Raw genomic sequence first — 18122 nt, 5'->3', positions numbered from 1 at the left:
CACAGTCCGCCTCTGTGGTGTTGTGATTAGCTGCCACCCCCAGAGGCCCGAGTTCGATTCCCGGCTGTGCCACGAAATTTGAAAAGTGGTACGAGTGCTGGAACAGGGTCCACTCGGCCTCGGGAGGTCAACTGAGTAGAGGGGCGTTCGATTCCCTCCTCAGCCATCCTCGAAGTGGTTTTCCGAGGTTTTCTACTTCTCTTCCAGGCAAATGCCGGGATGGTACCTAACTTAAGGCCACGGCCGCTTCCTTCCCTCTTCCTTGCCTATCCCTTCCAGTCTTCCATCCCCCCACAAGTTCCCTGTTCAGCATAGCAAGTGAGACCGCCTGAGCGAGGTACTGGTCCTCCCGCCCCTCAGTTGTATCCTCCAACCAAAAGTCTCACGCTCCATGACACTGCCCTTGAGGTGGTAGAGGTGGGATCTCTCGCTGAGTCCGAGGTAAAACCAACCCGGGGGGGGGGGGTGTAAACAGATTAAAAAAGAAAGAAAGAAAGAAAGAATATATACACAGTTAATCAGCCGTTCTTTGATTAATAGGTATGCTTAGATATTTTCGGAGTTTAAAAGTTAAATCACCGGGCAAGCTGGCCGTGCGGTTAGGGGCGCGCAGCTGTGAGCTTGCATCCGGGAGATAGTGGGTTCGAAGTCCACTGTCGGCAGCCCTCAAGATGGTTTTCCGTGGTTTCCCATTTTCATACCAGGCAAATGCTGGGGCTGTACCTTAATTAAGGTTACGGCCGCTTCCTTTCCACTTCTAGATATTTCCTATCCTATCGTCGCCATAAGACCTATCTGTGTTGGTGCGACGTAAATCAAATTGTAAAAAAAAAAAAAAAAAAAGGTTGAATCCATTTGAAATAAATCTTGGAGCAAATAAAAAAGAGTTCCTCAAGTACAGAAGCTTGATTTAGAGATTGGTTGTCGTATTCCCTCTACTTCACCTTCTACATGTTTTGAAATGAACGCGTGTAACTCACAGACAGTGAACTTTTAACCTTTAATAAGAGGCGCACAAGGGAAGCCGTAATCGGCTTAAACTTGACTCTAAATGCTTCCGCCTACTTACCTTGAGCACATGGAGGCTTAAACTGCAAATCTAGGCATAAGGAGGCTTTCCAAAAGTGGAAAGAAACCAACTGGAGGATCGGACCCTAGTCACCAAGACAAAAAAGGAGAAGGGGGAGAAAATAAGTGCAATATTCCCCTTTGCGAAAGGAATGAGGACAGCGCTGACATGTTCCGTAATTATTATACAGACTCACATGCAGGGATTATAACAAAATGTATATAGTAGTAGGGGTAGTGTAGGGGTAGCGTGCCTGCCTCTTATCCGCAGGCCCCGAGTTCGATTCCCGGCCAGGCCAGGATCTGAGGGTTGGTTCGAGGTCCACTCAGCCTACGTGATTACAATCGAGGAGCTATCTGAAGGTGAGATGGCCATTTAATGCAATAAATATCCGCATTTAAAGAACACATTTATAATTACGTATAATAATAATCATGATTTTAATAGAATCGAAGAAGACATGGAAATATTTATTTAAAAAAGTAATTGCGTATTACCCTCTGTGGTGTATTGGTTAGTGTGATCAGCTGCCACCCCGGCTTCGATTCCCGTCTCTGCCACAACATTTGAAAAGTGGTACGAGGATTGGATTGGAGTCCATTCAGCCTCGGGAGGTCAACTGAGTGGACGGGGTTCTATTTCCACCTCAGCCATCCTCGAAGTGGTTTTCCGTGGTTTCCGTGGTTTTTCCAACATCCAACATCCTTCCCAGGCGAATGCCGGGATGGTACCTAACTTAAAGCCACGGCCGCTTCCTTCCCTCTTCCTTGCCTATCCCTTCCAGTCTTCCCATCCCCCTGTTCAGCATAGCAGGTGAGGCCACCTGAACGAGGTACTGGTCCTCCTTTACCAGTTATATCTCCGACCAAATGTCTAATGCTCCAGGACACTGCCCTTACGGTGATAGAGGTGGGATTCCTCGCAGAGTTCGGGGGGAGAATCCAACTGATTGAATAAAAATTATTGGATTAGAACTCAACATTTTGAAAAATACGGAAATATTCTTCGCCAAGAAAGTGAGAACTCTGAAATACAATGAATTAATTAATTGCTGAAAATATTTTTTTTAACACTCTGATATAACACTTGAATCTTGTACCGCTTACCAACAAATGGTATTAAGTCGAACGCAACACTTAATACCACAGACTGCCTGCTGTCATTTCTTGATGGATACAGTACTTTTGCATCCATCTCTTGGCACAGGCCAGAGTAAAGTGTAGCTTCCACTAAAGTCCCAGTCAACATCCATGGCTGTGACAATATGGAAGTTGCTGGGGTTTGGGTAGTGCTGAGTAATGACATTCGGAGCACGGCTAGTGCATCCAAGTGTTATGAAAGGTGCTGCACATAGGGTCAGTCATGCTGCAATAGCACTTTCTGACCCAGTGAGGAAAGCAATGGCAAACTACCTCACTCCTCATCTTGCCTAGTACGCCTCATTTTGGTGCTTCTCTTGGTTTTTGGGGTTTCCATATAACCGCATAACCTTTGGTGGTGCTATTTGAGGATCCAACCAGCCTCTGGGCTGATGACCTAACAGACAGACAATACCACAGAAACAGCTGACGTACCATGTGTCCAGTTAGTCCTACTATTTTCAGGTACGTTGTAACTTAATATCACATGTTACTGGTGATGGAGTTAAATTTCATAAACCGGTTATAACAACAATACTTGATTTGTGTTGATATAAACTGTGTGTTCTGTTCCTTTATTGTTTGGCGCTGACGTGTGTAAACGCACTCACATTTCCTAATGCAGTCGAAACCGGTCATAACGACTCCGAAGGGACCGCCAATTAACGGTCGTTATAGGTAGAGCCCTGCACGAATGCGGATATCCGCGAAATGATTGTCTTGGCGGATGCATACCGTATCGCAGTGCGGATAATTTTGCTGATAATTTCTAAATAATGAAGTTTATTGATATTCACTCAGGTAAACTCTCATTTTTGCTTGTGGTTAGGTGACCCTTGACATGGCATGGGGGAATGATGATACATAAAAAGCTGTGACGCCATAAAGCCGTAAATCTTACCTAAGCCTAACTGACTCCTACCCGCAATTAATAGAAGGAAGGGACAAAAGTTAGTACGTTCGTATTGTCGCAAGAGAAAATCCCTCATAAACCTGTGATTGTTGGGGTTGTGCTGCCAGGTTTCAGGATTATTTTACCCTGTTAACAGTCCTATCCATTTCAATGCCTCGGGTGTAATATATTGTAATTAAATATTTACAATATTCGCGAATAACCATTCGCGGATGCGGATACGGAGCGCATGCGGATAATATTTTGTTTATCTGCGCAGGACTCTAGTTATAGACGGTAGTCGCGTAACCAGAATTTTTTTGTTGATACTAAAAATGCCATATCTGTGAGTTTTAGGCTGCACACTTACACGTTTAGTTGACAGAATACAGTTAAAACATTAAAAATAAACATACTTGAAGTAAGTCCTATATTCGCAAAATACCAGGCGAGTTGGTCGTGCGGTTAGGGGCGCGCATCTGTGAGCTTGTATCCGGCAGATAGTGGGTTCGAACCCCACTGTAAGCAGCCCTGAAGATGGTATTCCGTCGTTTTCCATTTTCACACCAGAGGCAAATGGTGTGATTGTATCTTAATTAAGGCAAAGGCCACTTCCTTCTCATTCCTAGCCCTTTTCTATTTCATCGTCGCCGTAAGACCTATCTGTGTCGGTGCGACGTAAAGCCATTTAAAAAAAATGCAGTACAGGATTTGTGAAATGGGGTTGAGAAAAATTTTCTTCTGATGTTTACACAGTACGTGCTATGCCAGAAAAATATGCAATAAAAATGAGGAAAGAGGTAGAAACAAATAAATGAGATGTTCTCTTTGTCCTTCCATATAGGCCTACTGATGTTTACTTCCCCATTTGGTAATTGCCATATTATTATGTGCGATTTTTCTTCAATATTATACATTTTTCGTTCTTTTGGGACATATTCACAACGATACTTATTTCAACTATTTAACAGGGTAATTTGAAACTTACTGAAAACAAGAGTTTGAAAATGAGCTCTGCATTGTGGTCAGCAATTCCAAAATACGTAACGAACAAAAATCAATATTAGACGTTATAGCCGATATATTTAGGCGAAATGGTTAGCGTGCTGGCCTTTGGTCAGAGGGGTCCCAGGTTCGATTTCCGGCAGGCTCGGGAATTTTAAGCACCATTGGTTAATTTCGCTGGCACGGGGGCTGGGTGTATGTGTGGTCTTCATCATCATTTAATCCTCATCACGACGCGCAGGTCTCCTACGGGAGTCAAATCAAAAGACCTGCAACTGGAGAGCCGAAAATTTCCTCGGACACTCCCAGCACTAAAAGCTATATGCCATTTCATTTTAATTTCTCCGAAAATGTGATCAAATACGTCGTTTAATACGATATGTCGTAATAAGTGATGTCATACTAAACAATTTTTAAATGCATTCTTTAAATAGGACTTAGACGGGACCGTTAGATTTCGCTGTTATATCCGTTTCCTCGTTAAAAGCGATGTCTTAATAAACGGGTTCGACTGTACAATATGAATTGATTCGCTTTACTCTCCATCTTGTTTCAAAATGGCGAATGATAAATCATATCAGCCATGGGCCAAGGCAACTTAGGACGATGAAACAATCATTCTAAAAACACAGGATGTTGCTCTACAACGTCTGCCCTCTTTTGTTATTTTATACTGCATGCGTCTATATGGTATGATACAGGTATTATTATTCTTCTTCTTCTCTTCTTCTTCTACTACTACTACTACTACTACTACTACTACTACTACTACTACTACTACGTCTAGTCCCTATCCGTTCCAGATGTCGGCAACCATCTTGGCTACGGTGTATTGTGAGCTGCTTGGAATAACTCTGTCGATGTCTTGAGTCCAGTCACCTGCCAACACCTCTTTTCCGGGGTATATTTCTTTGCAGTAGATGATAACTGCTTCTGTTTTCCGTGATGTGACCAAGGTACTAGAAAATTCTCCTTTATTCAGTGGTAACTACTTCCATATACTTTCTCATCCTTCAAAGGATCTCTGGATTTGTAACATGATCTGTCCTTCACACTTTCAGCATCGTTTGGTCCTCTAATTTTTTATCAAGCGAATTTGTTAAAGACCAAGTTTTCACACCGTAATAGAGAACAGAAAACACATAGCAGAGAAAAAGTAATTTTTATGGCTAATGTCAACTCACAATTTTTAAAAAGGTTTTTCCCATTCTAATGAACACATTTATGGCATTATCAATGCGGGACTTCATTTCATCTGAATTATCCCATTGATCGTTAACATAATTATCTGTATTTCCGGACTCGTTCAACAGGTTCCTGGTTGGTATAATAATTTAGTGTGGCTATTTCTAGCTGAGTGCAGCCTTTGTAAGGCAGACCCTCCGATGAGGGAATAGAACCTGGAACCCTCTAAACCGAAGGCCAGTACGCTGACCATTCAGCCAGCGAGTCGGACAGAACGGCGGGTGATAGAGACAAATCGTTTGCATATTTTGAATCAACATGTTTTAGTTGTCTTAGAACGCTGTTGGATATCAAGATACCGGGCGAGTTGACCGTGCGGTTAGGGGCACGCGGCTGCGAGCTTGCATCCGGGAGATAGTGGGTTCGAACCCCACTGTCAGCAGCCCTGAAGATGGTTTTCCTATTTTCACGCCTTAATTAATGCCACGGCAGCTTCCTTCCCACTCGTAGGCCTTTCCTGTCCCATCGTCGCCATAAGACCTATCTGTGTCGGTGCGACATAAAGCAAATTGCAAAAAATAAAAAAAAGATATCCGCCGAACGTCATTTTTTGTGATCAGTGCTATTTTTATTAGTGATTTAAGCCCACTTCGGAGCGCTTATGACAAGTTATTTTTGGATGCTCGCTTTCGTTCCTAATATCTCTTGAAAGCTGCTAGTAGTTTTTCCTTTCTTTCCTGCGAAACAGGTTTGCGAGATTTAACAACCTTTGGTAGAGAAAAATCACGAACTTACCAATTTACAACATTTAGAGCGGTCTGAGACATCAATATCACAAATTCAAGCGGAAGCTAAGTCTGTTTTTACTTCATTTGGAGGAGGAAGGGACGAAATATTCGGGCTTTTATTTAATCCATTCGTTTCATCTATAACAAGGCATGGACTTCTGGCCCAGGAGACTCCACTGCTGAACAGTATCTGTGAAGGGTGTTTAGTGTAGCGCAGGGATGGCGAACCTATAACCTATGACACGCGTGCCACTAGGTGACACGCAAATACTTCTGTGGTCAGGCAACATACAAGTGTATTGAAAAGGTCGAAAATCTAGCAACAGAGTATATTGTAACATTACACTTTAATAAAGAAGTGGGTCTCAATGAATTCGTCTTCTTCTTCGTTATCTGTTTACCCTCCAGGATCGGTTTTTCCCTCGGATTCAGCGAGCGATCCTACCTCTGCCGCCTCAAGGGCAGTGTCCTGGAGCTTCAGACTTTGGGTCGGGGGATACAACTGGGGAGAATGACCAGTACCTCGGCCAGGCGGCTTCGCATGTTATGCCGAATAGGGGCCTTGCAGGGGGGTGGGAAGATTGGAAGGGATAGACAAGGAAAAGGGAAGGAAGCGGCCGTGGCCTTAAGTTAGGTACCATCCCGGCATTTGCCTGAGGAAAAGTGGGAAACCACGGAAAACCACTTCCAGGATGGCAGAGGTAGGAATCGAACCCACCTCTACTCAGTTGACCTCCCGAGGCTGAGTGGACCCCTTTCCAGCCCTCGTACCACTTTTCGAATTTCGTGGCAGAGTCGGGAATCGAACCCAGGCCTCCGGGGGTGGCAGCTAATCACACTAACCACTACACCACACATGCGGACCACTGTCCATCTTTCTGGTATTTTTTTGTTAATGCAGGTTCTTCCAATCCTCTTTTCAATTTTCTGAAGTATGTCAGTCTTTGATTGTTTATTCAGGTGGAAAAGTGTTTCTGCTGTCTATGTAGCTTCGGGTTGTTTAACTGTGTTGTAGTGTTTTATTTTTGCATTTATTCATGAACATTTCTTTTTGTAGATATCCCATGTTAATTTTTGTGCTTTAACTAATTTGTTCTTGTTTGGATTGAGATTTTTAATTTAGGTTATGTGTTATTACTTCCATTCATTTAATCTATAACAGCGCATGAACTTCTGTCCCAAGAAACTCCTCTGCTGAACAGTAACCGTGAAGGTTGTTTAGTGTAGCGCAGGGATGGCGAACTTATGACGCGTGCCACTAGGTGACACACAAATAATTCTGTGGCACGTCAGGCAACAAACTAGTGTATTAAAAAGGTCGAAAATCTACCAACAGAGCCTATTTTAACATTACACTTTAATAAAGAAGTATGTATGCCTTTGCTGGTAGAACCTAGTGTTTACAGTACACTATGTCTTCAGGTATAGACTGGAGCAATTTTGTTACTTTCATAGATCTGTCTCTGTCTTATCCTTGACTTTGACAATATGAAAGTGACTCAGGTATGAGCGATGCTAGTAATGCCGATCCTTATGCAGCCAGTCCCTGCTATGAATGGTGTAAAGTGTTGCTCATAGGGTCAGTTGGTGTATGCATTTCAGTGGGCTTGGCAGACTGATATGTAATAGCAACTCTGACTCGGTGAGGGAAACTACCTCACTCCTCATTTCGCTAGTACGCCTCTTCAGTGATGCCTAGGCCATCTATGACAGCTGATGGCAGAGCTGTTGAGGATCCAACCAGCCTTAGGGCTGAAGACTGAACATACATACAAAGAAGTACGTCTCAATTAATTCGATGGCCATATTGTTTACAAATTCTATTAGGTTAAAGCAAAAATATACCTTATTCTTAAAATATACTTGTTTAAAAATGTAATTTTTAGTGGTGTTTGAAAAATAAAGTCATGAAACATTCAATCTAATGGATTAATATGTAATGCAATCTAATACCTAAATGAAGACAAATAAGGATTTTCATAATGATTTAAAAGGAAAATAACCTATAGCACTCTAGACAGTAAAATATTATAAAGAAGACCTCATTTGAACGCTAGTCTGTAAAGGTTTGCCATCCCTGAGTTAGCGTATCTTCTGCTTTATGAATGAATGCATACATGAATAAATAAATACATGAATAAATAAATACCGTCCATAAAACCTCACAAGCTGTTTGCCTGAGGCGATGGGCCGCTGGCTTTCTGAACTGAAGTTGGCAGGTTCGATCTTGTCTCAGACCCATGATATTTTAAGGTGCTCAAGTACGACAGCCTCGCGGTTTGTGTACCGCCACATTAAAAAATCCTGCGAGACGAAATTTCTGCCACTGCGGCGTCTGTGGAAACATTTAAAGTGGTTAAGTGTTCCTTCAAAGTTAATACACTCATCCACGATGATGCAATTCATCTTCCTCAATTACCCACGATGATGATAGTCTTTCCAACACGCATCGACTTAATTTGTGTTATTCCGCTACAAATAACAAACCTGCTATCTCAGTACCAACATGCCACGTTATATAACGAAAAAAACTTCTTCATTCTAGTAGGTTATGCTGCGTTTAAATGCTGTAAAGCAGAAAACAATAGAAATGAATGATACGTATGAAGGAAACTAAATTCATAACCAGTATAATATGAGTTATCACAGCATACTCTAATTTCTAAAATTTGTCTTCAATACTAAAGCAGTGTAGAGGAACATTACTTTGAGGAACAAATAATCGGAAGATAAAAAAGAAAAACTACGAGGATTGGTACTTGAATAGTGGCAATTATTTAATTACAACTGATACAAAAGAGATACACACCAAGTTTTGCTGTCATTCAGAGTAGTCACCAGCGATGTGGAAGTCGTAGCATACCTTTAGCAGCACCTGTTGTGATGATAGTTCGAATGGCGCGATCTCCTGCCTCACGAAGTTCTGAAGCGAATGCCACGAAATTATTCCTTCATCATAGAAATCAAATCAAAGTCACAAGAGCTTAAGTCCGGGAAGTATGATGGATGGTACATTAATTCTCAGCACCATCGACTGAACAAATCAGCCACAGCTTGCACTGAATGTGGACGAGCGTTGTCGTGCAAAAGGTGGGTGGGCTCTGCAGAAAGTGTCGCCGCTTCTTTCTCAAAGGTGGTACTGCGCATTGACGGTGTGCTGTGGAGGATAACCATAACTTTCACACTGCTGGGATTTCGATCTTCGTGCTGACCCGTAACGATTGGCGTTTTAGTTGTGGCCCATGTCTCATCCAGCGTAGTAAGGAAGCCTCTCCTTCGCTCTCATACTCTCAAAGTGGTTACGAGCAGCGTCGTATCGTAACCATATCGCCAACCTACGCTCCGAAGTTCAGAGTCCCTGGGGCCCCTTTTAGTTGCCTTTTACGACAGGCAGGGTATACCGTGGGTGTTATTCTACCGTCCCCACCCACAGGGCGATCTGAAGTAAGGTAGGTACTATGTAGCTAACGTGTGCTATCAGTGACATTATTAGATTACGTTGCATGGTATCTTTACAGCAGTGTTGCCACATTTAGTGTCATGACTAGCGTTCGGATGTTCAGGAAATGTCATATTTTTCTTCCCGTCTTTCATTTTGCCTATTTGTTGGAATTAAGCACTAATTAGACGTGGTGGCATACAATTGCTAATCACTAGATTGCGTGACAAAAGCCTCTCCGCCGTGTTCATATGGAGTGAGGGCACATTGCGCTGTTGATGGTGATTCATCCGTCGGATGGAGACGTTAAACCTTGAGCAGACCTCTTGGTGTTATTCGATTGGAGCAGGCTATGCGCCGAGATCGGATTTCACCCTCTCCCTTCCTCCTATCATATATCGTGTCCTTCTTTTGATCTCATTTACTCCTCTGATGAGTTCGACGTCAGGAAGGGCATATCACTTTATACCCGACCCTAGGGTTGGACATACATACTCTTATCGTACCTTAGTCCGGCTCCTTGGCTGAATGGACCTTCGTTTCAGAGGGCTCTGGGTTCAATTCACGGCCGGTACGAGAATTTTAACTGCGAGGTCTATGGATAATTCCTCTTGCTTGAGGACTGGATCTTTGTGTTCGTCCTAGTACACTTCGCCTCATCTATATACAACACTCCACACATTCAACAGTGAATATGCCTCATGTCTCCATATGAGGCTGTTGTAAGGAAGGTCATCCTGCCGTAAAACTGGGCCAAATCCATGTCAAGTATAGGGTCCAATAAACTGGAAAATTGGCCAAGAAGAAGAAGAAGAAGAAGTTTCTTGATAACCGTAGAATAGCAAGTTACCACTTTGCCTCCTGTTGGGTATCTCGCCATGATAAACGACTATCGGTATTTTCATACTAAATGTTTCATTTAACACGTATTCCGGCTCCATGGCTAAATGGTTAGAGCATGTTGGCCTTTGATCCATGGGGTCCTAGATTCGATTCCCGGCCGGGTCGAAGATTTTAACTTTCAATGGTTAATTCCGTCTGACTCCGTGGCTAAATGCTTATCGTGCTGGCCTTTGGTCCAAAGGCTCTCGGTTTGATTCCCGCCCGGGTCGTGGTTAATTCCCATGGCTCGGGGGTTGGGTGTGTGTGCCGTCGTAATCATTAGAATTCATCATATATAGGGCCCCATTTTCACAGACGAGCAGGTCGCCTATATGGCGTCACCTCGGAAGACCTATACTAGGCCTCCGCGAAGTCCACACGCGCCATTGTTATTATTATTATTTCTTTTTTGCTAGTGGCTTTACGTCGCACCGACACAGACAGGTTTTATGGCGATGATGGGATAGGAAAGGGCTAGGTGTGGGAAGGAAGCGGCTGTGGCTTTTAATTAAGTTACAGCCCCAGCATTTGTCTGGTGTGAAAATGGGAAACCAAGGAAAACCATCTTCAGGGCTGCCAACAGTGGGTTTGAAACCCGCTTTCTCCCAGATGCAATCTCACAGCTAAGCGTCCCTAACCGCACGGCCAACTCGCCCGGTAGCTATATTATTATTATTATTATTATTATTATTATTATTATTATTATTATTATTATTCGTACACTTCTCCACAGGAAGTATGGGTAGTAACGGGCCACGGAATGCACCAAGTGCCTTACAATAATTGAAGTATTTACACATTATAACACAAATATTGATGTACAGGTATATACAAAACTCTAGATCACGGGATCTTCATTCTTGCGAGAGTAACGATCGCACAATGTTGCATGTTGACAGGAGGACAGAATGTTGCATAATTTTGTAGATGTTCGGTGGAAGACCCAGTTCTCGCAGACTCTTGTGAAGTGTGTGTGGAATGAGGCCGTTGACTGACAGAATCACAGGGACTATCCGTACCAGTTTCATCTTCCAGATCCTCTTGATCTCTTCTGCAAGTTCTTTGTACTTGTAGATTTTTTCATGGTACTTCCTGTCAATGTTGGTGTCATTGGGGATAGCGATGTCAATAACGAAAGTTACCTCAGTTTCCTTGTGTACCAGTATGATTTCTGGTTTGTTATGGTTGACTGTTTTGTCTGTCACTACAGCAGTGTCCCAATACAGCTTAATCGACTCGTTCTCTAGGAGTGGTGTTGGATGGTACTTGTAATAAGGGATACGCTCCTGAATTAATTGGTTTTCCTGAGCAAGTGCCTGGTGTATAATCCCCGAGACATGATTGTGCCGTCTCGTGTATTCTATGGGGGCGAGTACTGGGCAGCCCGCAGTGATATGGTCGATGGTCTCGATGAACGGAGAATTGTCTGCATTTGTCGGAGAGTACGCTGGTGTCTTTGATGATGTACTTTTTGTAATTGTTTGTAGCTGTTACTTGGTCTTGTACAGCAACTGAAAATCCCTCTGTCTCCCCAAATAAGTGCCCACTTTGTAACCGCATTCACGACGCATCCTTGTCTATGCTCTGTTGGGATTGCTGTAGCATTTTCCGTGGACGGTCTTCTCTCGCCAAGTCCTTTCCTTCTCATGCAGGGATACTTAGTGACTTGTATGAGGGTCAGAGGCATTGTATGGATACAGAGCAGTGTACTTGTCAGCAAGTACTACAGCTTTATGAAAAAGGCTGTTTTCTTGTTTTTTATGGAAGTATCTCCTTAGGTTCTTTATCTGATTCAGGAGCATGACTTGAAGATCCAGTACTCCCCGGCCTCCCGATTTTCGTGGAAGAAGTGGTGAGCAAAGTTCTCGTTTTTCTTTGTAAGCTGTCTATTTCTGTAGCAGACCATTTCAGAATTCCGAATGAATAAACAAGAGTTGGAATAGCGTACGTGTTTATTGCTTTAATTTTGTTCTTGGCATTTAGGTAGCTGCGCAAAATCTGATGTAACCTCGATGTATATTTGTCAATGAGTGTTCCTGTTTGATTTTCTTGTGCTCCTCAGTTACATTATTATTATTATTATTATTATTATTATTATTATTATTATTATTATTATTATTATTATTATTGACTTCGTTCGGGCCGCCTGAGGGGTATCTTTTCCTTTTCTGTTGGCCCAGAAGTCCTTCATTCTCTTGCTGAACTCTATTATGTGTTCCTCGGACCATTTCCTGGTCTAATTGTGGTTAGTTTCTGGAAGGAATGTTAGGAAGGGTCTGGTTTTAATAATTGAAAGGTAGTTGTGCCAGATCCTTCTCTTCTTGTTGGATCCACAGCGATCTATTGTCTTTACCCTTGCTGGCTATTTTAAAGATCTTATAGGACAGCCTGTAGGAGGCCATTCTATACAGGTGTTCGTAGAAAGCCAGCCGGTTGGTTTGGGTCTTCTGAAATTCACTCTCTAAGGTACTTAATACCTTTTGCTCTCTTGATATGCTTTGTGTCACTGACTCCCATTGTTCGACGGGCGTCTTTGATATTGGTAATAAACTCGGCCTTTCCGATCTTGATCCGGAGACCTTTTTCAGCCGCTATTGTGCGTAACGTTTGGAGTTGCGTAGTAGCCTCTTTCCTGTCGTTTGCTAGTAAGGCCAACAAAGGCCAGACATGGGATCCTTAAGTTGTCTGATTTGATCTCCATTCTTATCCGGTAGGGATTTGGTCCATTCCCTGATGATCTTTTCCAGGACACAGTTAAATAATATACATGAAATCCCATCTCCTCACCCCTGTTTTGAGTGGGAAGGTCTCTGAGAGCTGTCCTCTAAAGTTTAATTTGGAAGTTGTGTTTCGCACGGAGGTTTGCACAAAGCTATTTATTTTCTCGTTGAGTCCTAGTTCCCTTATGGTTTTGAAGAGAGTTGTTCCATCCACGGAGTCGTATGCCTTCTGGAAGAAGTCCGTTCGCTTTTTGCTATAATGGAGGATGGTATTATTATTGTTATTATTATTATTAAATTCACAGCCTGTTTCCAGTCGTTTGATCTGGTCAGGAATGCAATGAATGAAGCCTCCATCTTGCGGCGAGTGTGCCGTCTGGCGAAGTCTGTCCCCCTCCTCTGGGGCAATGACTAATGACTGACGGATGAAATGAAATTATATCGAAGAGTGTTGCTGGAATGAAAGACGACAGGAAAAACTGGAGTACCCGTACAAAAATTTGTCTTGCCTCCGCTTTGTCCAACACAAATCTCACATGGAGTAATCGGGATTTGAACCACGGAACCCAGTGGTGAAAGGCCGGTGCGCTGCCGCCTGAGACACGGAGGCTGCTATTATTATTATTATTATTATTATTATTATTATTATTATTATTATTATTATTATTAAACACGTATATTGTGCAAAGGAACGTCCCAAAATGTCGTTATAAGCTCTTCTGGATTACATTTCGGATCACCTGCACTTTTGAGTCAAAATAACTTAAGGGGCATAAACCGAAGCTACTTGTGTTCTTCAGAATCGTGATTCCTGGTTAAATGCTACGGTAGTGACGGTAAAGTGACATCGATAATAGATGATTGCAGAGAAGTAGATGCGATCACGGTCTAAGATACTCCTCTACAAGTGTTCATATCTGATTGCAGGTGTTTACCGGAATGAGTGTCTTAACGGACGCGTGAGGAAGATACGCCGCCGCGCGACTAGGCGGCTTGCTGCTTCAAAAAAGTTGCACGTGAAAAATAGAGTTTGTGAGTAGTGTTTATATTTTTGAAATTATTCATTCGCAATGAAATGCAGATGCGGACAGAGCTTAATAAAAACTTTTAAATATTTTTCGGCATGCTTCGATTCTTGCTTTTTTGCTTCATTTCTTCTCTCTGATAGAAAGTAGTTAAAAGATTAATTGAAATATATTTCGGCTGATAATGTTGTACTCTTTATTTCTTTATTTTCCTACAGATCTACAGCATTTGCTACCTTAGTGATCTAATAATCGTAGAATATAACAGTGCCCAACCTAGGCAAGCTCTTTTTTTGTTCCTAATGTTATTGGCTTTACGTCCCATTAACTACTTTTACGGTTTTCTGAGACGCGGAGGTGCCGGAATTTAGTCCCTCAGGAGTTCTTTTACGTGCCTGTAAATGTACTGACACGAGGCTGACGTATTTGAGCTCCTTCAAATACCACCGGACTGAGCCAGGATCGAACCTGCCAAGTTGGGGTCAGAGGGCCAGCGCCTCAACCGTCTGAGCCACTCAGCCCGGCGGCAAGCTCTTTTTAACTTCAACTGTAGCTAAATATCAAACTATATTCCTATACAATTAAATAGCAATAACTTAACAAATAAGCAGACAATCAATCAAACCAGAATAAATTATTATAAATAATCGGCAGATGCTGGCAAAATGGCCCACGGTCAACTCCCGGAGATCCGATAGCCATGGTAATACAAATGATCAATTAACAGGATAACAAAATAAAATAAGAGAAACGGCAAACCGGCAACCTGGTGCTAGGCCACCCATCAGAGGGGCAATGCCCTACTTTTCGTCTCCTGACTGACACAGCAAGTCAGTATACATTCCATACTTACATCTTCAGTCATGACCTACTACAACTTACTGTGCCAGTCATCACATTGCGTCAACTGCTGAGTCTGTGTCCTATATTTTTCTCATGTTTATGCATTGAGCATTGTTCTGCTTTTATGTTACCTCTCATTACTCACTGTGCCATAATTACCCAACTTCTTACCATATTACCGTTCAAATATATTTAACTATAATCTCACAGCCTCTATAACTTCCTCCTTCTTAACAAACCGAACCATCTTCCCTTATTTATAATCACTCCATTTTCTCTCCACACTCCTCTACTACATCTCTCTTCTTTCCTTATTTCCAGTCAATCCAATTATCTTACCATAATCATACATTATTTACAACCACTGTACACTATTCCACCAGCCAACTTATAATAAACTTACTACTTTCGCGTTACCTCTCGTTACTCACTATGACATCATCTTCTAACTTCCACTATTCAAATGTAAGCAGCAATAATCATACGTACCACCAAATCAGATCTTTACCAACCATACTCTACTCACCTTACAACTAAATCCTTCTCACGTTTCATTAAATATCATCATTCTTTGCGCATCACCAACACAGCCTCTTAATCATCCTCCACATTAAATTATACGACCACTTCTTACTCCTTCAATAATTACCGTACCATATCTATAACTTAATCATTCTTATCTCAACTATAATAATCACTTACAAACAGCACTACATTTCCACCAATAACTTAGTCACTCTTAGCCACCACCTCTCCAATCACACTTCATTTCCTTACAATCACCCCATTATCTCACAATTCTCCTCCACTACATCTCACTTCTTTCTTTCTTTATACCACCATGCTCATCCACTACATAATTTCTAACCACCTCTCATAATTTACATACAATCAACTATAATCACTTACAAGCAGCAATAATCAAACCATTCATAAACACACTCCACCACCTACCAAATTTAGCTTACCTTTCATACTTGCATCCAATTCCCTAATTACTTACTAACATTACTTATCGTTACTATGCCTTCCTCACTTTTATCTTTCTTCCCCCACAAACCCTTCAAACTGCTGCTTCTCCCTTTATACAAAACATTTCTTTTATTAGCTTCCTCCCTCCGACCTTCACATTCACTCTGCATGAGTCTTAAACAGTCCTCCACACCAGTCTCTTCTCTTAATTCCTTGGCTACTTTCCTCACCCATATTTTCATTCTTTCCCTGTCATCCACTATCCTTTTCTTTTCACTATGCACGTCCACTCCGTCACAGTGATCTCTTACCTGCCCTTCCTCCGATCTCGACACCATACAAAGCTTGCATAACTCACTGTTTCCCTTTGTTCTTTCCTCTTCGCCATGCCCGTCTTCTCCGGCACTGCGTTCTAATACCTGCCTTTCTTCCACTCTCGTCCCCCTCACTTCTTCCTGCTTCAGGCTCTCTTCCCCCTGTGGGTGGGGGCGGTAGAGTAACACCCACGGTATCCCCTGCCTGTCGTAAGAGGCGACTAAAAGGGGCCCCAGGGGCTGTGAACTTTGGAGTGTGGGTTGTTGACCACGGGGCCCTTAGCTGAGTCCTGGCATTGCTTCCACTTACTTTTGCCAGGCTCCTCACTTTCATCTATCCTATCCGACCTCTCTTGGTCAACTCTTGTTCTTTTCCGACCCCGACGCTATTAGGTTTGCGAGGGCTAGGGAGTCTTTCATTTTCACGCCCTTCGTGGCCCTTGTCTTTCTTTGGCCGATATCTTCATATTTCGAAGTGTCGGATCCCTTCGATTTTTTCCTCTGATTAGTGTTATATAAAGGATGGTTGCCTAGTTGTACTTCCTCTTAAAACAATAATCACCACCACCTTCAGGCTGTCTTCTAATACCAGTAGTTTCGTTACTGTCCAGAATCTTATGCAACGACCGTTGGTTACCTGTAATTGCTGTCCCATAATGTGCGCTCTTAATCCTTGAAGTCTGGTCCTCAGTAAATGTTTCTTTAGAATTTTTATATTCTTATTCCTTCTCTTCCCATGTCTCTCTTAATCCAATTTTTTCACTCTGTAGGTTACCCGCCATCAATGTTGATAACAACTTCACTTTTATAGGCCTGTTACCATGCGCATTCCCTATCCTTTCCGCATCATCTATATCAAGTTCGCTGAAGTTAATTTTCATTTTATTCTGTATGATGTCCACTACTTTATAAATTGTCCCCACTTTGCCCTCTCCCTTTTCTTCGCATTTATCCCTGCGTTCCTGACTACTGGCTTCTATTTCTATCTTCAGCTTCAACGCTTCATCATCCATCTTTCTTATTTTCTCTCTGAGTAACAGAGTTTCTCTCTCGTTGTTTCCCACTTTGAATATTTTCTCGTCCGTTTTTTTCTGTATCCATTGTCTCATATTTTCAAACTCCTTCGCTTGTTCCTGTATCATGCTTTTAATTTATTCATACGGGCAAACTTCTTCCACAACTTCATTTACCACCCTCCTTATGACTTCCACGTCTTCCCTGCTCATACTGCCACTGGAAATCGGGCCAAGGTTTACTTCAACGCCCCCTATAACTAGCAGTACCATAATCGCTGCTGACACCAGCATCCTCTCAACCCTTCATTCCCATTTCCACTTTACCTCCCTCTCTTTTGGCTGTTTCCTTCTTCCTTCTCACCTGCTATCTTCCAATAACTACCCGATATTGTTCTACACCAATCACCTTCCTCGTCACTCTCCGCTCCTCTCTTGCACTCACCGCTCACACTCTACTCCCGCTCCACCTGCACACTCGACCCAGCACGTCCGCACTCGATGCTTGCTTAGGCTAGACTGTGATAATGTTGTATTCGCTCTTCGACTTCCACGACTTGTTCTGAGAATGATATGATCAGTATAATTTCTGGTCTTCTTTTTATTCCGAAAAGACGTGCTTAAATACCAGAGTCCTGTGCCAGTACTGAACATTTTAGAAACTTTAGAAACTATTTCTACGACAAAATTCGGACTCTCCTTGTCTTTCAAAAGCAACATTCTTTGCAGGAACGTTAAACACAAAATGTTATCATATATTCTTTGCCTGTAACAGACTCGTTCTGTTTTCTTTTTTCTGTGTTTGTCTTCTCTAGATTGTATTTTTTTACTTAATC

At 42.4% G+C, this 18122-nt stretch overlaps 1 protein-coding gene across 4 annotated transcripts in view; it reads left to right on the top strand.

The window, feature by feature from the left end:
• Positions 1-18122, top strand: part of LOC136873692 (peptidoglycan-recognition protein LC) — a 330607-nt gene that overhangs the window by 68835 nt on the left and 243650 nt on the right. For 2 of the 4 annotated variants that reach the window (XM_067146817.2, XM_068228008.1), the window contains exon 2: positions 14047-14151. The exons of the other annotated variants lie outside the window; for them this stretch is intronic. In XM_067146817.2, the coding sequence (XP_067002918.2) occupies positions 14047-14151 (105 nt within the window). The remainder of the gene's footprint in view (positions 1-14046; positions 14152-18122) is intronic. 4 annotated transcript variants of the gene reach the window in all.

The sequence above is a fragment of the Anabrus simplex genome, chromosome 5 (assembly GCF_040414725.1).
Source record: "Anabrus simplex isolate iqAnaSimp1 chromosome 5, ASM4041472v1, whole genome shotgun sequence".
Lineage (NCBI taxonomy): Eukaryota > Metazoa > Arthropoda > Insecta > Orthoptera > Tettigoniidae > Anabrus > Anabrus simplex.
The sequence above is the reverse complement of the archived record's forward strand: the minus strand, read 5'-3'. Positions and strand labels throughout refer to the sequence as shown.